This window comes from Staurois parvus, unplaced genomic scaffold (genome assembly GCF_062004578.1).
Source record: "Staurois parvus isolate SC_StPar_1 unplaced genomic scaffold, SC_StPar_1.0 ptg000562l, whole genome shotgun sequence".
Lineage (NCBI taxonomy): Eukaryota > Metazoa > Chordata > Amphibia > Anura > Ranidae > Staurois > Staurois parvus.
Window position 1 is genome coordinate 11,180,117 of NW_028318358.1, and position 20,614 is coordinate 11,200,730.

A 20,614-nucleotide genomic window follows, 5' to 3' on the forward strand; every position below is an offset into this window, starting at 1 on the left:
CATCCATGACCTAATTTGACCCATAGGTTATAAAACACTGGATTAAAGCTTTAGTACACCCAAGTGTGATAATAAGTTGTAATACATTATTATTGGACACTGGTTGGCCAAATAAGAACCCTGGCCTGTATAGGTGTCTTGGATATTCCACCTGTCAGTAAAATCTGACTTTGCTACTGTCCACCTGGGACAAGAGATCCAGTCTTCATGATATAAAATAAATAAAAAAAAACCAACCATGTGAGTGATACCCCTTGCACTAATCAATGAATGTATCAGATCTGAGTACTGAAGCACAGAGATCTCACCAACTGAAACCTTCTGGTGGAATAACTCTCCAGCATCTACCAAAAACTGAAGGATCTGGCTGACATGGACTGACCCATTATGGTTACAGGATAGAGATGTTACTAATCTAAACATTAAGAAATGTCCATAGATGGAGAGAATTTCCACCAATCTGTAGTAAAGGCCTTCCTCTAGAAAGAGCAGCCTGCCGTATTTATGGAGAATCTGAGTCTTCTGAGAGTGTTTACAGAAAAGAGACAGGAAGCTTACACGGTGTTATGTTTTATGTAGGATGATGGAAATTTGTGTATATACCGGGGCTGCCGCTGCACATCACTCCTTCCTGAAGGACCCCTACAATCACGTCACTGACCGCAATGTCTCTCAGAGTATACACAGGACATAGCAGTGGCTGCATAAGTAACAGACCCCCTCAGTTCTAACTCAGCTAAGCGAATACTCAACATAGTTTAAGCCATACACCCACCAGGACAGGCCTTCCCCAACCACACTCTTGCTATTCATATTTATGTGCAGAAAATGTTATTAAAAGACCTCTTTGTGTAAGCAGATTGTGAAGGCCAAAAAGTCTGATATATCTACATACAAGCATGCAAAATACTTCTTCTTCGTCTTTACAGTGGGTAGCCAAATGCAAGCAGACATCTTTGTAAAGATGATGGGCTTGGAGACATCTTCCCATACTTGGTCATTCCTGAACCTGCCACTGATTACTATGTAATGCAACCAAGTAAGATTGCCAATAAGTATGCAATTCCAACCACCTAGATTCATCCTCAGTCAAGTCCTCATCTGACCATTGCACAGGGCACGTAGATTTGGGAGGGATTATTTATTTATTTATTTCAGGTACTTATATAGCTCCATCAATTTATGCAGCGCTTTACACATATATATTGTACATTCACATCAGTCCCTAACCCTCAAGGGGCGTACAATCTAAGGTCCCTAACTTACATTCATACATACACATACTAGGGAAAACTTAGACAGGATCCAATTAACCTACCAGCATGTCTTTGGAGTGTGGGAGGAAACCAGAGAACCCAGAGGAAACCCACGCAGGCACAGGGAGAACATGCAAACTCCAGGCAGGTGGTGCCGTGGCTGGGATTTAAACCAACGACCCTAGTGCTGCCAGGCGGAAGTGCTAACCATTTAGCCACTGTGCTGCCCAATAGATAGGGTTGATTATGTTCAAGCTCAGTTTGTCATTACATGTCCAGTTTTTCTCCTAGTCAAATATAGTTCAGCAGTTACTGTGTTGCTTAGGAAAGCCAGGTTCAACAAGCAATCATAAACATACAATTATGAGTTGCTAAAATGTACAACTGTCACAGATCTTAATACTGAAAAATGTCTGATGTCTGTCACTTTTTAAATTTTTTTACCCTTTATTTTTACAGGCTGATTACACACGTAAGTCTTTTCTTTTCCAACTTCCTTTAACAGACCAAGCTGTCCCACAAAAGTGGCAGTAGAAACCTGAAACACAACATTACCACTGACAGAGGTACTTGCAATGGTCAGCGTTAATTTATTTATATAAAACTTCTAAAGTGCTACCTGGCATTCATCTTTCATTTGTTAGTCAAATCATATTAATATTCTAATGCATCTAACACAACCCTTGACCTACAATGAAAATGCTGCTGTCCAAAGGTCACTCCATTGCTAATTCATTCAGAGTGGAGGCATCCTAAACCGCGTACACACGATGAGAATATCGGACGAACGATCGTCCGTTTTTTTTCGCCTACTAGTCTCACATCGAAAGTGAAAAGGTTATTAAAGATACGAAAATTCTCCTATGAAAGAAAAGAATTTCAAAAGTGATGTCATGTATTGTATTGTATTTGTATTGTATTTTCGGATGACTACTGTACTGATTAAACAAAAATCGTACGATCTGGTATCGTACAAGAAAAATTTTTGCGCTTGTGCCTTCGGATATTGTCGCACAAACTGTCATGATCGGCTCTTGAAAGCTGTGTACTAACGATCCGATTGTCGGACGATCGGTCCTCGTACGAAAATTTTCGTACAATATTCTTATAGTGTGTACGGGGCATTAGACAGGAAATGTGTTACTGGAAAGAGTGTTGATGTTTTTTAATTCTGCACCAAAAATTGTATTAAAAGGAGCACCCTTTCTCTGCCATAAATCTTTTTTATTTTTTCGTTAAATGTCTCTCATGGAACTGCTGAGCTCCCCATGGGCTCCATTCACAGAAGTAGATCGTATGCAATATTTAGGTGTCTGAACACACGTTGTAAGCGATCCTGGAACTGTCCATTCAGTATACCATTTTGAGGTATTTACCATAAAACACTCAAAACACAAGGTAAATACTGCATGAAAAGACATTAAAGTCAATTCACAAAAGGAAATAAAGAATTAAAGCACTAGGGTTGTTGGTTTGAATCCCAACCACGGCATTGCCTGCCTGCAGTTTGCATGTTCTCTCTGTGCCTGCGTGGGTTTCCTCTAGGTACTTCGGTTTCCTCCCACACTCCAAAGACATACTGGTAGGTTAATTGGATCCTGTCTAAATTGACCCTAGTATATGAATGTATGAATGTAAGTTAGGGACCTTAGATCATACACGCCTTGAGGGTTAGGAACTGATGTGAATGTACAATATGTATATGTAAAGTGCTGCATAAATTGACGGTGCTAAGTACTTTAAATTACAAATTAAGTACTATAAGTACTTGTAATAAAAAAAATAAATTTAAATTAAACAAAAAGTTTTGCCTATAGTTTTACTTTAAGGCAAATAGACTGTTCAATTTACAAGTTGCTCCACAGCTTAGTACATGAGGTAAAGGTTCACTTTACAAAGAATACTCAATCGCATGTAAGGTAAAAAAAAGCTGCATTTTTGCTTGCACATGATTGATGAAAGTCAGCAGAGCTCCCGTCATACACAAAACAAGATTTTATGTTAACATTTGCACATACTTAAGGTCAAGATTAGTTACATAGTTTCATAGTTAGGTTGAATAAAAGACACAAATTCATCTATTTCAAACAATAGTAAAAAAAAAAAAATCAACTTATCTTTTGCACAAGTTTATCTTAAACAAAAAATGAAAGGCCAATGCTTTCCTTTTAAAGTACTTTTCTTCTCTCTGGGAGTACTGGATACCAATCTTTATAGAACTACTAATTGTAGCAGTGTTTCCATCCTTCAGCACTCCTGATAAGACCAGTGTATTCCAAGGCATAATAGGTACGTATGCTGTATATATCTATTTGCTATCAATGTGTATATGCAAGACGTTACGCTTATCCTGGAGGGGCACTAAAATATCTAGGGATGATAGGGGGGTATACTGTCTCTATTTATGTGCCTTCTGTATGTGTGTGCATTGTGCTACTCTTATCTTTCTGAGGGGCACTAAAGAAACCCAATGGACAATAGGAGAGTACATGGTTTATATCTTGGGGTGCACACTAAAGAAATCTAGGGATGATAGGGGAGTACACTGTACAAATCTATGTGCCACCTCTATATATGTGCACAATGGTACTCCTATTTTTGGGTGAGCACTAAAGAAATTTGGGGACAAAAGTGGAGTACACTGTATATATCTGTATGCATGTGCACAATGCTACTCTTATCTTAGGGGAGCACTAAAAAAAATCTAAAGACAATACTGGGGCACACTGTCTTTATCCATGTGCCACCCATATGTAATGTGCATGTAATGTGCATGATGCTACTCTTATCTTGGCAGGTACTAAAGAAATTCAAGGGAAAATAAGGGGCTACACTATCTATATCATCGTGCCATCTGTATGTATGTGCAAAATGGTAATTTACCTTGAAGGGGGCACTAAAGAAATTCAAGGGACGATGAGGAAGTATCCTGTCTATATCTATGTGCCATCCATATGCATAAACATGATGCTTCGCTTATCCTATGGGGGAGCACTAAAGAAATCCAATGGATGATAGAAGAGTACACTGTCTATATCTTTGTACCATCCATATGTATGTGCATGATAGTACTCTTACCTTGGGGGCACTAAACAAAATTTGGGGACAATAGGGGAGTACACTGTCTACATCTATGTGCCATCAGTACGTATGTGCACAATGCTACTCTTATCTTGTTGGCAGACACCATACAAGTCCAAAGGACTATCGGAGAGTACATGGTCTTTTTTGAACGCACTAAAGAAATCTAGGGGCGACACTGGAGTACACTGTCTATATCAATGTGTCACCCATATGTATGTGCATGATGCTCCTTCTGGGAAAGAGGGGGGGGGGGGGCACTAAAGAAGTCCAATAGACAATAGGAGAGTACATGGGATTTTATCTTGGTGAGCACTAAAGAAATCTAGGGACAATACGGGAGTACACGGTCTATATCAGTCTGTATTGAATTAAAATTCAAGGTTCGGTCACTAAAATTTTCTTCTGGTCGAGGTCTGAATAGGGTGTGCCCATCAGTGTGCCCCCTTACAATAGGTATCGCCATCAGAGTGCAACTTTACATCATGTATTCCCATCACATCAGGTTTGCCCATCAGATTGCTCCTTTACATCAGTTGTCCCCATCAGAGTGCCCCTTTACAGCAGGTATCCCCATCGCATTGCCACCTTACATCATGTATTCCCATCAGAGTGCCCCCTTACACTCAAAGTACCCCTTTCTATCATATTTCCCCATCAGAGTGCCCCTTTACATCATATTTCCCATCAGAGTGCCCCTTTCCATCACATGTGCCCATCAGAGTGCCCTTTTCCATAGTATGTGCCCATTTGTGCCCCCTTGACATAAAATGGACCTGTCAGAGTGCCCTTTACCATAAAATGTGCTCATCAGCGTGTCCATTAACATAAAATGTAAAATGTGCCCATCAGAGTGCCCCTTAACATAAAATAAGGGGCATGCTGATGGGCACATTTTTTGTTAAGGGGCACTCTGATGAGCACATTTATATTAAGGGGCACTCTGATAAGCACATTTATATTAAGGGGAACTCTGATAAGCACATTTATATTAAGGGGAACTCTGATAAGCACATTTATATTAAGGGGCACTCTGATGGGCACATTTATATTAAGAGGCACTCTGATGAGCACATTTATATTAAGCGGCACTCTGATGAGCACATTTATATTAAGGGGCACTCTGATGGGCACATTTATATTAAGAGGCACTCTGATGAGCACATTTATATTAAGGGGCACTCTGATGAGCACATTTATATTAAGGGGCACTCTGATGCATACATTTTATGTTAAGGGGCACTCTGATGGGCACATTCTATGCTGTGCCCATCAGAGTGCACCATAACATAACATAAGGGGCATGCTGACGGGCACATATATTAAGGGGCACTCTGATGCATACATTTTATGTTAAGGGGCACTCTGATGGACACATTCTATGTTGTGCCCATCAGAGTGCCCCTTAACATTCTATGTGCCCATCAGAGTGCCCCTGTAAGACTACACCCTACCTTGAGGGCAGACAGGAGCTGTGCCGGCATCCTTGCTGGATGCTTGTGTACAGGCAGGGAGTGGGAGCCGGAGAGACAGTGAGCTGAAAGGGGCAGGGCGCATACGTGATGTTATGTTGCCATGACGACCGCCCTGCTCAGTGGCAGATCTGTCATTGTGAGCTGGAGGGCTGCTGGGGCCATTTGCAGACTGTGGTCCACCATTTAATGACCGCTGGTCTAAGTGGCATCCATCTGTACAGTATGTGCAAGATGGTACTCTTATCGCAGGGGAGCACTAAAGAAATCTGGGGACGATAGGGGAGTACATTGTCTATATATATGTATGTGCCATCCATTTGTATGTGCACAATGGTGTTCTTATCTTGGGGGGACATTACAGAAATCTGGGGACAATAGTGGAGTACACTGTCTATATCTATGTACCATGTATACATACTGAATATGCATGATGTTATTCTTATCTAGTGGAGCACTAAAACAAATCTAGGGCAATAATGGAGCACAATGTCTATATCTATGTGCCATCCATATGTACTGTGTGTGCACAATGCTACTCCTTTCTTTGGGGGGACAGTAAAGAAATCCACCCTAACTGATGATCTTCATATGAGATCCATCATCTGGCAGCATCTGCTGAGATCTACTCTGAGCTGAGCTGTAATGATCTAATAGTTCTGTCTTCCCACAATCGCCATCTATCCACCAAACATCATCATCTTCCCGTCACCTCTATAGCCCCCATCTGACATCCAGACTGAATACAGACAACAAGCAGAGCCTCGTCACCCACCTGTCATGTACAATAATATAGAAGAAAGATTGGGAGAGAAACTTTCATAATCTGATTCATCTATTACAGGGGTCTCCAAACTTTCCAAAGAAAGGGCCAGTTTACTGTCATTCAGATTTTAGGGGGGGCCGGCTGTGCCTAATAGGAGTAAACAATACCCCGATCTGTGGTATTAGGGGGAGAAATAGTTGGTGTCAGTGGAAGGAAACACGCCACATTGTTGGTGTCAGTGGCAGGAATAATGCTTTGAGGGCTGAATAAAGGCAAGCAAGGGGCTGCATCTGGCCCCAGGGCTGCAGTTTGGAGACCACTGATATATTATAATAATAATAGATACTAATATAGTAGTAATAATACAAACATATTTCTCAATGCATGTAAATAAATAATGTCCCACACTTTAACACGTTTTATCTGGGAATGTGTTGAACAATGAGGACAGAAGCAGGTGACAGGCTCCGCAGACTCACACGATGGGGTAAATTTACAAAAAGGCAAACACACTGTTGAATTTGCAAGGGAATTCTCGCCAGAGCTTAGTAAATGAGATGATGTTCACTTTGTAAAGAATACCCAATCAGGTGCAAGGAGAACAAATTAAAAAACAGTATTTTTGCTTGCACATGATTGGATGGTGAAGTTAGCAGAGCTTCCCCTCATTGCCCTTGCAACCCCTAAGTGGCCCAGCAATCCTCTCCTATGTAAAGTATGTCAGGGATGTCACATGTGAACAATTAGCAGGAGCCAGAGAGAGATCCAGTCCCAGCAATCCTTTCACATATGCAGCATAGCCCTGTACACTTGATGAGAATATCGGATGAATGATTGTCCATGGTTTTTTTTGCATGCTAGTCTCAACATCGAAAATGCAGAGGTCACTAAAGTTGTGAAAAGTCTTGTGTAACAGAATAAAAATTTGAAAGTGATGTAATGTATTGTATTTTCGGGCAAAAACTGTACTTACTGATTAAAAGAAAATTGTACGATCTAGTATCGTACGAGAAAGATTTTCGTGCTTATCCCTTCCAATAATTTTGGACAACAGCTGTGTACTAACGATCAGATTATCGTATGGTCGAAAGCGGTATTTTTCGCAAGATTTTCCGACCCTGGGTACTAGGCTTAAGTCAGGGGCGACAAATCTGTACAATACTAGGAGAGGGATCAGTCCCAGCAATCCTCCTCTATACTGGACATGTCAGATCACATCTGTACAATACTAGGAGAGGGATCAGTCCCAGCAATCCTCCACTATACTGGATATGTCAGATGACATCTGTACAATACTAGGAGAGGGATCAGTCCCAGCAATCCTCCCCTATACTGGATATGTCAGATCACATCACATCTGTACAATACTAGGAGAGGGATCAGTCCAAGCAATCCTCCCCTATACTGGATATGTCAGATCACATCACATCTGTATAATACTAGGAGAGGGATCAGTCCCAGCAATCCTCCCTTATACTGGATATGTCAGATCACATCACATCTGTATAATACTAGGAGAGGGATCAGTCCCAGCAATCCTCCCCTATACTGGATATGTCAGATCACATCTGTACAATACTAGGAGAGGGATCAGACCCAGCAATCCTCCCCTATATTGGATATGTCAGATCACATCTGTACAATACTAGGAGAGGGATCAGTCCCAGCAATCCTCCCCTATACTGGATATGTCAGATCACATCTGTACAATACTAGCAGAGGGATCAGACCCAGCAATCCTCCTCTATACTGGATATGTCAGATCACATCTGTACAATACTAGGAGAGGGATCAGTCCCAGCAATCCTCCCCTATACTGGATATGTCAGATCACATCTGTACAATACTAGGAGAGGGGTCAGACCCAGCAATCCTCCCCTATACTGGATATGTCAGATCACATCTGTACAATACTAGGAGAGGGATCAGTCCCAGCAATCCTCCCCTATATTGGATATGTCAGATCACATCACATCTGTACAATACTAGGAGAGGGATCAGTCCCAGCAATCCTCCCCTATATTGGATATGTCAGATCACATCACATCTGTACAATACTAGGAGAGGGATCAGTCCCAGCAATCCTCCTCTATACTGGACATGTCAGATCACATCTGTACAATACTAGGAGAGGGATCAGTCCCAGCAATCCTCCCCTATACTGGATATGTCAGATGACATCTGTACAATACTAGGAGAGGGATCAGTCCCAGCAATCCTCCCCTATACTGGATATGTCAGATCACATCACATCTGTACAATACTAGGAGAGGGATCAGTCCAAGCAATCCTCCCCTATACTGGATATGTCAGATCACATCACATCTGTATAATACTAGGAGAGGGATCAGTCCCAGCAATCCTCCCCTATACTGGATATGTCAGATCACATCTGTACAATACTAGGAGAGGGATCAGACCCAGCAATCCTCCCCTATATTGGATATGTCAGATCACATCTGTACAATACTAGGAGAGGGATCAGTCCCAGCAATCCTCCCCTATACTGGATATGTCAGATCACATCTGTACAATACTAGGAGAGGGATCAGACCCAGCAATCCTCCCCTATACTGGATATGTCAGATCACATCTGTACAATACTAGGAGAGGGATCAGTCCCAGCAATCCTCCCCTATACTGGATATGTCAGATGACATCTGTACAATACTAGGAGAGGGATCAGTCCCAGCAATCCTCCCCTATACTGGATATGTCAGATCACATCACATCTGTACAATACTAGGAGAGGGATCAGTCCAAGCAATCCTCCCCTATACTGGATATGTCAGATCACATCACATCTGTATAATACTAGGAGAGGGATCAGTCCCAGCAATCCTCCCCTATACTGGATATGTCAGATCACATCTGTACAATACTAGGAGAGGGATCAGACCCAGCAATCCTCCCCTATATTGGATATTTCAGATCACATCTGTACAATACTAGGAGAGGCATCAGTCCCAGCAATCCTCCCCTATACTGGATATGTCAGATCACATCTGTACAATACTAGGAGAGGGATCAGACCCAGCAATCCTCCCCTATACTGGATATGTCAGATCACATCTGTACAATACTAGGAGAGGGATCAGTCCCAGCAATCCTCCCCTATACTGGATATGTCAGATCACATCTGTACAATACTAGCAGAGGGATCAGACCCAGCAATCCTCCTCTATACTGGATATGTCAGATCACATCTGTACAATACTAGGAGAGGGATCAGTCCCAGCAATCCTCCCCTATACTGGATATGTCAGATCACATCTGTACAATACTAGGAGAGGGGTCAGACCCAGCAATCCTCCCCTATACTGGATATGTCAGATCACATCTGTACAATACTAGGAGAGGGATCAGTCCCAGCAATCCTCCCCTATATTGGATATGTCAGATCACATCACATCTGTACAATACTAGGAGAGGGATCAGTCCCAGCAATCCTCCCCTATACTGGATATGTCAGATCACATCTGTACAATACTAGGAGAGGGGTCAGTCCCATCAGTCCTCCCCTATACTGGATATGTCAGATCACATCTGTACAATACTAGGAGAGGGATCAGTCCCAGCAATCCTCCCCTATATTGGATATGTCAGATCACATCACATCTGTACAATACTAGGAGAGGGATCAGTCCCAGCAATCCTCCCCTATACTGGATATGTCAGATCACATCTGTACAATACTAGGAGAGGGATCAGTCCCAGCAATCCTCCCCTATACTGCATATGTCAGATCACATCTGTACAATACTAGGAGAGGGATCAGTCCCAGCAATCCTCCCCTATATTGGATATGTCAGATCACATCTGTATAATACTAGGAGAGGGATCAGTCCCAGCAATCCTCCCCTATACTGGATATGTCAGATCACATCTGTACAATACTAGGAGAGGGATCAGTCCCAGCAATCCTCCCCTATATTGGATATGTCAGATCACATCTGTACAATACTAGGAGAGGGATCAGTCCCAGCAATCCTCCCCTATATTGGATATGTCAGATCACATCTGTACAATACTAGGAGAGGGATCAGTCCCAGCAATCCTCCCCTATACTGGATATGTCAGATCACATCACATCTGTGCAATACTAGGAGAGGGATCAGTCCCAGCAATCCTCCCCTATACTGGATATGTCAGATCACATCACATCTGTATAATACTAGCAGAGGGGTCAGTCCCAGCAATCCTCCCTTATACTGGATATGTCAGATCACATCACATCTGTATAATACTAGGAGAGGGATCAGTCCAAGCAATCCTCCCCTATACTGGATATGTCAGATCACATCACATCTGTGCAATACTAGGAGAGGGATCGGTCCCAGCAATCCTCCCCTATACTGGATATGTCAGATCACATCTGTACAATACTAGGAGAGGGATCGGTCCCAGCAATCCTCCCCTATACTGGATATGTCAGATCACATCTGTACAATACTAGGAGAGGGATCGGTCCCAGCAATCCTCCCCTATACTGGATATGTCAGATCACATCACATCTGTACAATACTAGGAGAGGGATCGGTGCCAGCAGTCCTCCCCTATACTGGATATGTCACATCACATCTGTACAATACTAGGAGAGGGATCAGACCGAGGAATCATTCCCTATATCGGATATGTCAGGGTCATCCCTGACACCTCTGTACAGTAGGAGTCAGAGAGGGATCAGTCCCACCTCCACCAGCTGCTGATCCCAGTCACTCCATGTGCCCCCCATACACCATACAATCCAAGTTTACCATGTCATTACAGAAAACACATGTAAAGCTCCCTGCAAACTTTCCCGATGTCCTCCAAGTAGGAGAATCCTTCCAGCCGTGAATAGGTTAATGTACGGAATTCGGGACTAGTGACACCGCTGCCCCAGCTTGGAGCCAACACATGCCGTCTGCAGATGTGGAGGGCTGCATGGAGTCAGTACCTCGGTCAGATGCATTGTCCTCTTGGCCCGTCCAGTCTCTGGTGCTCCCACCGCGCTGCTCCCCGCACAGCCCATACAGGACGAATACCATGACCCGACACCGGGCACCGCACCGACACCACAACAGCACCGACACCGCTACACAATCAGCACTGTGCGGGACATAGCAGCGCTCCGCCTAGGGGCGGGAGATGGGGGCTGCACCCGTCACCTCTCACTGCCTGCTCATTAGAGGATCACACTCCCCGTCCTGTGACACCTTCACTCCGGGGTGCTTTTCTAGCTTAGACACCCCCTACATGATGGATATGTACTCATCACTCCAAGTAGTAATCAGTACTTCCTATCCAAAATTCCATCATGTTTTGTGTTTAGGTGAAAAAGAACTACAGCATGGAGATTAAAGTGACACTACACTCTGATTTAACCACTTGCCTACCGGGTGCTTTCACCCCCTTCCTGCCCAGGCCAGTTTTCAGCTTTCAGTGCTATCACACTTTGAATGACAATTGCGCAGTCATGCAACACTGTACCTATTTGCTATCTATCTATCTATCTATCTATCTATCTATCTATCTATCTATCTATCTATCTATCTATCTGTATATGGGGCGGACTGACAACTCATGGGGCCCCCGGGCAATAGGGGATCATGGGGCCCCTGTGTCCTTGCCCAAACTCAAAAAGCCTATGAAAAAGGTACCAGAGGCATCTCATGGGGCCCCCTACTGACCCCAGGCCCTCGGGCAGTGCCCGAGTTTCCAAACGGTTAGTCCGCCCCTGGGTCCACCTCACCCCAATCTCAGCACTCAGGCAATGGAGGACCATGGCAACCTGCACTATGGGATGGTAGAGGGACTGTATCTTCTTATACCCTACAAGTCAGGGATTTTTAGTGTGTTTCAGTATAACATGAGGCTGCATGTTGCTTATATTTTATGGTGCTTAACATACATCTAATTCAATTATAGCAGTTCCCTATTTAAAGTATAACTAAAGGTAATTTTTTTAGATGTGGATATATATATAAAATGTATTTATTTAAAAAAAAATTCTCACAAAAATGAAGCTTTCTTTTGGTGGTATTTGATCACCACCGGGTGCTTTTATTTTTTGTTAAATGAAAAAAGACCAAAAATTTTGAAAAAAGAAAAACATTTTCTTAGTTTCTGTTATAAAATGTTGCAAACAGGTAATTTTACTCCTTCACTGGTGTGCGCTGATGAGGCTGCACTGATGGGCACTGATAGGCAGCACTGATGAGCACTGATGAGGAGGCACCGATGAGGCTGCACTGATATGTGGCACTGATGGGCACTGATAGGTGGCAATGATGGGCACTGATAGGCTGCACTCATTGTCACTAATAGGCAGCACTGAAGGGCACTGATAGGTGGCACTTATGGACACTGACTGGCAGCATTGATGAACACTGACTGGCATTGATAGGCAGCACTGACGGGCACTGTTGGGGCTGCACTGATAATCAGGACACCCCTCTTTCACACTTGCCAGTTATCGGCAGTACTTTTCTCATGCAGTGACAGCGTGCAGCATTCATGGTAGACTGAAGAGGGGATAACCTGCAATGAGGTAGGCCAATGAGGAGGGAGTTACAATAGTCAAGGCGAGATATAACAAGGGAGTGAATAAGTTGCTTAGTGGTTTCCGAGGTTAGGAATGGGCGTATCTTGGAGATGAGGTGAAGTCTACAAGATTTGGACAGTGATTGGATTTGGGGCTGAAAGGACAGATGGGAGTCTAGGATTACACCTAGCACCCTGGCATGAGGGGTTTGACTGATGGTTGTATTATTGATCTTGATGGAGAAGTCAGGGGAGGGGGCACGGGCTGGAGGGAATACTAGGAATTCAGTTTTTGAAAGATTTAGTTTGAGGAAGTGGAGTGACATCCATGCCGATATGTCACTTAGTAGGCTAGCAATGCGGGTGGAGACTGAAGGGGTGAGGTGAGGGGTAGAAAGATAGATTTGTGTGTCATCAGCATAAAGATGGTACTTAAAGCCACGGGAGTTTATCAAGTGACCAAGGGAGGAGGTGTAGATGGAGAAGAGAAGGGGTCCAAGGACAGAACCTTGAGGGACCCCTACAGAAAGAGGAAGTGAAGAGGAGGAGACAGCGTTATAAGTAACTCTGAAGGAGCGCTGCGATAGGTAGGAGGAGAAACAGCAGAGAGCAGAGTCTCAGAGGCCAAGAGTGGAGTTTTTTGAGGAGGAGGAGATGGTCAACAGTATCAAAAGTCGCAGAGAGGTCAAGTAGTAAGAGTATGGAGTAGTGGCCATTGGTTTTAGCAGTTAGTAAAGTTAGTATATGTAAAGCACTACATAAATTGATGGCACTATATAAGAACCTGTAATAAATATTATATGGAGCACACTTAGAATAAACAACACATCAAACAAGTTCATGTGCCATTTGCCACATTAGTGGAGGCCCAACATCCGCATGGCAGACCCCTAGAAAGCAACCCAAACACAATAAACCACCATGCAATGACTGCTCAGAATAAGTAAGAAAGAACAGAGATAGCCAGCAAAGGCCAACTATATACCTGAAGTGAATATCAGCACACCAACGCACATCACCATCAGAGACTTCAGTGACAGCTGGCCTTTTTGAACAATGCTGCAACTCAGCAATGCCCAGTTAGCCCGTTGGCCAGGCTTACCGCAAAAGAAGGAGGGGAATCGGAATATTTTAAAGGGCCAGACAGAGATATACAGAGACACATTCATCTTACATAAAGAGAGGCCTGGAAGCAACAGTACACATTGGTGAGTGGAGGTGGAAACATTTTAAAGAGCCCCATTGGGGAAAAGGCGCACTTAGACCTAAAAGTTACAGGTCAAATTGTGAGGGAAGCGCAGTGGTGAACAGGTATTTGGTATCACAACGCATGTAATTTGATCATCACCATAGGTATTGCAAAAGGACTGCACAGTCACATCTTAAGAAGATTAGTTAATGTTGCTGATCACATGAACTAATATATATGTATTTATTTTTACTGTTTGTATCAGTGGATATTGCATTGTGTTTATGATATAAGGTAATGATTTATTTGGGAAGACACAACATCACTTATATCGTGGAAAAATAGTTTGTTGGTATGAGATAGCACCAATGGTATGATTGTAGTGCAGCCTTTTTGTAATAAAATTATGTAGTTTTACCTACTAAATTCATTTTGTAAAGCGCTGCGCAAACTGTTGGTGCTGTATAAATCCTATATAATAATAATAGTAATAATTATAATAATAAATTGATGTTGTGTGCTTGCTGGTACCAAGAAAATCCTACTGCCCCTGTTGCTCTTTACATTTTGTGAAGCTGTATTGGGATGTAGGTGCCATTATTTTATTATTATTATTATTATTACATCGAGTTTATATAGCGCCAAAGGGTTTGCTCAGCGCTGTACAATAGGGGGGACAATACATGGCACAGTACAACAAAAACAGACAGCGTACGAGGGGTAAGAGGGCCCTACTCTTTCAAGCTTACAATCTAGGAGGGAGGGGGTAGTGGAACAATAGGAAGTGGCTGAGGGGAATGAAGTGGCTGAGGGGGATGAAGTGGTGGGAGGAATGAGGGAGGATCGCCGTTAGGTGAGGGTGGGGTAGGCTTCCCTGAAGAGATGGGTTTTGAGGGAGCGCCTGAATGTGGGGAGGGAAGGCGACAGTCGGATGGATTGGGGCAGTGAGTTCCAGAGGATAGGGGAGGACCTGGAGAAGTCCTGCAGTCGTGCATGGGAGGAGGAGACCAGGGAGCAGGATAGAAGGAGGTCCTGTGAGGAGCGAAGGGTACGGGTAGGGCGGTACTTGGGGATCAGGTTGGTGAGGTAGTCAGGGGCAGTGTTATGAACGGCTTTGTAGCTCAGGATTAGAAGTTTAAATTTGATGCGTTGGGCAATCGGGAGCCAGTGGAGGGATAGGCAGAGAGGGGTGGCAGAGGTGGAGCGGGTGGTGAGGTGGATGAGTCTGGCCGCTGAGTTCAGGATGGTCTGGAGCGGGGAGAGCCTGTACTTGGGTAGGCCAGTGAGAAGAGAGTTGCAATAGTCAAGGCGTGAGATGATGAGGGAGTGTACAAGAAGTTTGGTGGTGTCTGGGGTGAGGAAGGCACGTATCTTGGCAATATTGCGGAGGTGGAGCCTGCATGTGTTTGTAAGTGATTTGACATGAGGGAGGAAGGAGAGGTTCGAGTCAAGAATGACGCCAAGGACTTTGGCTTGCGGGGCGGGAATGATAGTGGTGTTGGTGGTGGTGATGGATAGGATGGGGGGAGGGGTGTGGGCAGGGGAAAAGACGAGGAGTTCGGTTTTGGAGAGGTTAAGCTTGAGGAAATGGAGCGACATCCAGTCTGAGATGCCATTTAGGAGGTGAGTGATGCGGGCGGAGATGGTGGGGGTGAGGAGAGGGGTGGAGAGGTAAATTTGGGTGTCCTCAGCATAGAGGTGATAATTAAAGCCATGGGAGTGTATGAGTGTGCCCAGGGAGGAGGTGTAGATGGAGAAGAGAAGGGGTCCAAGGACAGAGCCTTGAGGGACCCCAACAGAGAGGGGGAGGGAGGAGGAGGTGGCGCCATTGTAGGTGACGCTGAAGGAGCGTCGGGATAGGTAGGATGAGAACCAAGAGAGAGCGGTATCTCTGATGCCAAGGGAGAGTAGTTTATTAAGGAGGAGGGGGTGGTCGACTGTGTCAAAGGCCGCAGAGAGGTCCAGGAGGAGGAGGACAGAGTAGTCGCCCTTGGCTTTGGCGTTTAGTAGGTCGTTAGGGATTTCGAGGAGGGCAGTTTCGGTGGAGTGTAGGGGACGGAAGCCGGACTGTAGTGGGTCAAGGAGGTTATTGTCAATAAGGTGGGCGCTTAGGCGATCGTAGACTATGCGCTCAAAGAGCTTGGAGGTGAGTGGCAGCAGGGAGATGGGTCTGAGGTTGTTGGGGTCTGCGGGATCCAGGGAGGGCTTTTTGAGGATGGGGGTGATATGTGCGTGCTTTAGGGGGGAGGGGAATGCGCCAGTAGAGAGGGAGAGGTTGAAGAGGTGGGTGAGGGAGCGGATGAGGGAAGAGGGGGGTGACCGGAGGAGTTGAGAGGGGATAGGGTCCAGGGGGCAGGTAGTGAGGCGGGCTTCTGAGAGGACCTTGACGACTTCCTCAGTAGTGACAGGGCTGAGGGAGTGCAGTGCAGGGGGGGTTATGATGGGCAGGGCCTTGGGAGAGGTGGAGGGCAGTGCGGTTGTGAGGGCAGAGGAGGGGGGAGAGGAAGGGGTGAGGAGGCTAGGTGGGGAGGTAGATTGCGAGTTGACAATGTCCTTACGGATATCGTCAATCTTGTTACGGAAATGGGTGGCAATCTCGTGGGCGGTGAGAGAGGTACTGAGTGGAGGAGGGGGGGGAGAGAGCAGGGAGTTTAAGGTGGAGAAGAGTCGGCGGGGGCAGGAGGAGAGGGTGTTGATTAGGTTAACAAAGTAGGCCTGCTTGGCGGCGTGGAGGGAGGAGGTGTAAGTGAGGAAGGCAGATTTGTAGAGGGAGAATGTATGAGGGGACCTGGTTTTGCGCCGCAGTCTCTCCAGTGCGCGACTGCGACGTTTGAGGCATTTAGTGCTGTCATTCTGCCATGGTTGGAGCGGTCTGGGTTTGATGATGCGTGTGGTAAGGGGTGCCAGAGAGTCTAGGGCAGCTGACAGGGAGTCGTTGTACAAGGTGGTGGCTAGGTCAGGACATGATAGTGGGAGGATTCTGTCGTGTAGGCGGTCGGCGGTCGGCGGCTGAGTGGAGGGGGGCCGGGTTCAAGTTGCGGAGATTGCGGCTGGTGATGGTTTGGCGTTTTTGGGGGGGGGAGTTGGGGGAAGGGAAGATGGAGAACGTGATGAGGTGGTGGTCAGAGAGAGGGAAGGGGGTGTTAGAGAACTGGTTGAGGGTACAGAGGTGGGAGAAGACGAGGTCCAGGGTGTTCCCTCCGATGTGGGTGGAGGATTGCGTGTGCTGTGTGAGCGCGAAGGAGGAGGTTAGGTGGAGGAATTGGGAAGTGGCTGGGTTGTTGTCGTTGATGTGGATATTGAAGTCCCTGAGGATGATGGTCGGTAGCTCAGAGGAGAGGAAGAAGGGGAGCCAGGCAGCGAAGTTGTCCAGGAAGTGGGGTATGGACCCAGGAGGTCTGTATTTTGGGCTAAAACTCATTAGCATTGAGCACTTGTCACTTGAATAGCAGGTGAACCTGTTAATTGCAAAAGAATTAATATACTATTGGAAAAATAGAGCATAGCAAGCAATAGAATTGCAGTCCACTCATAAGTCCACTCCAATTTACTACCATGACACTTCAGAAAGTGCTGGGCTAGTGGACTAACCAGATCCCTGGTACATACAGTAGATACTTGAGGTGCTCATCAGTTCTGATTTTTAACTGCCTTTTTGTCTTTCCTACATATTTTTTGTTGCGAGGACAGGTAATTATATAGAGGAGACGTATAGTTGAACAGTTAATCAGAATATTAATTTTATAGTTGATAATGTTATCAGAGTCCTAAAATATATCTGTGCAGTTCACATACGGGCATACTTGGCATTTGGTGAGCAACCTTTTTTCAGCTGATGCTCATTTGAGCAACTCTTCATGTATTACATACTCTCACCTTCATTGTTAGTGCTGACCACTAGTTGCAGATACATGTGGATGGATGGGATTTCTTCCTGTGAGTGGTGGATACTCCTATAGTCATTTACTGTATATACTACAAGAGCCTTATGAGTGGATTTCAATTCTATCCCTTGCTATTCTCTATTCGTCCAATTAATTTGCTACAATAGAGTAACTTTGACATTGCAGTACGACCATTTCGGAAGTCAGCGACAGCTCAATACCTGAAGTTTTGGTAGAATTCTATTACTACTAAGTCGCTGCACCAGCAGGTGACTTTTATCTGTACAGTCATTATATTTGGACTGATCCAGGAAACTTCTGAACACGGTGCTACTGCACTGGCTGTGTTTCTAAATGTGCTCGCTCCTGCAAGTGGAGCTCCAACCAAAAGGGGAAGTTCTGGTTAAAGGCCTCATCCCCCTTTCCCCATTCAGGATTGGCAACTTTGGGGAGCGGGTACCCTATTTGGACAGGTACCTGTTCCCACTTCCACTGCGATTGCCTAGGCGATTGTAAGTGTAAGTTCTCCCCCCCCTTGCAGTCTTCTGGAACACATGACAGGTCCCAGAGGACTGTGGGACTATTCACAATGCGCAGTGCAACTCGCGCATGCGCTGTGGACACCTGGCTGTGAAGCCACATGCTGTTACAGCTGGGTGCCCACACTTTTGATTATGGCTGATGCTAGTCCTATGTAACAGATACCTGCTCACTCGGGAGGCACTTTACACTGCAAGGTGTTGGTGAGCTGGTAGGATAGGAGGTCCCTCTACCCTCTGGCTGACCTGCCTGATTGGTGTGGTCACATTTTGATGTCCTTTAGGTTTTATGTGGGAAGGCAACATTGTCTTAGGATAGTGGTGTCTTTGGACAACATTGTCTTAGGAGGGATGTATTTTCTTCTTTGATTGATATGTTTTTGAATTTGTAATGTCAGTTTTAAACAAATAAATAAAAATGTATATAATTTTTGTAATTATATTTTTTTTGTGCCACTTAATCCCTGAAGATAACCCCTGTGCTTGCAGTGTGGACTTTCTTCTTCACCTACTGAGTTTATAATCCCTGTCAAGATTTTTTTTTCCATCCCGTTGGGGAGATTTCCCTTTACTTTCTCTCATAAACAGGAAGTTGTCTCCAAAGTAAGGCATATCCCCTTGTACACACTTCGATTAAAAATTGATTTATTTTCCAATCACTGTCTCCTGATAGAAACGATTGATCTATAGTCGACAACCTATTCAATCGATATGCCACACACAACTAAGTGGACAACCGGAGGTACCTCAAAATGTGGGATTTTCTTTCACTCTCAGTGATAACAGTATAGAGGACAAATTGAGAGGGTTAATCTCCCTAATGGGGGCACGGACGGCAATGAATACCTAAAAAATGTTCTAATGCCTCTCTACTCTAAAATAAAATGTAGTCACCGTGTCCTAAACAGGGGGTACTGTCTAAATTTAGTCATGCTGGGAGGTAGTCAGCCCAGACTGAGTTCTGAGTTATAGTCTATTTGTTTGTTTTGTTTTGCCATAAACTCAGTGGAGCTGTGGCTTCTCTATGCTGCCAGTAAGTGTCACTGGCACCTCTAAAATAGTATGGGAAGCTATAGTAAAATCGAGTTGTGAATATTTATGCTTCCTCTAGCCAACCAGAGGGAGGTTTATTGCCACTGGTGCATGCTGGGGGAGAGTGTATATTTTTGGGGAGGGCCACATAATCTTTATCTTCCCCCTGGGCGGTGGCCTGAAGAGGGTGTGTGAAGAGTAGGTGAACTGAGGTCCATGCATGTGTTTGTTGCAGTGGCTTGGTAGCAGAAGCCTGCTTGTCCAGAAGATCCTGTTGCTTGCAGAGGACAGAGAAGGTAAAGTGATGTCTTAAGATGGAGTACCAGAGGTGACTCTGCCGATTAAGTTCCTATGGAGGATGCTGGGAAAGCATTGGGAGAATTACTGAGGTCGCTGATTTAACACCCTCCAGTGTAGATATTATCTTGTATAATTAGAGGCTTGCTAGAAGCCTGGGTGTGAGTCAGCCTGGGAGTGAGTCATAAAGCCTATCATAGGATAGAGCTGGAGGGCTCTACAGGTCAGTTCTCTGATACCTCCCCCTACTCTTGAGACTTGGAGAAGTTTCTAGAAGCCATCAGGCGGGGGTGAGGGAGAGCTGATCTGCATGCTGGGGGGAATCTGGTCAATCCCAAGGCAGGAGGCCTGGCATAGTGTGTGTGTGTGTGTGTGGGGGGGGGGGTGTCAGCCCTTAAATATGACAGAGCCTGGGGAGTCAGGTGGAAGATGGAGTGAGGAAGTGCTGCTGGTGTGGAGCCTGGGAGGGGACCCCAGAGGAACAGGGTCTACCTACAGGGACCTCCGCTGCCCATAGTCTGCAGGGAAAGGCAGCCTGTCAGCAGGGAAAGAAGCCAGCCCACCTTTACAGCT

General features: G+C 45.0%; 1 protein-coding gene across 1 annotated transcript in view; it reads right to left on the minus strand.

Moving 5' to 3' along the window:
- Positions 1-11,654, minus strand: part of TNS2 (tensin 2) — a 257,661-nt gene extending 246,007 nt beyond the window's left edge. Inside the window, exon 1 of the mRNA XM_089691474.1 lies at positions 11,515-11,654. Coding sequence (XP_089547600.1) covers positions 11,515-11,589 — 75 coding nt within the window. The 5' untranslated portion in view covers positions 11,590-11,654. The remainder of the gene's footprint in view (positions 1-11,514) is intronic.
- Positions 11,655-20,614: the final 8,960 nt, after the last annotated feature.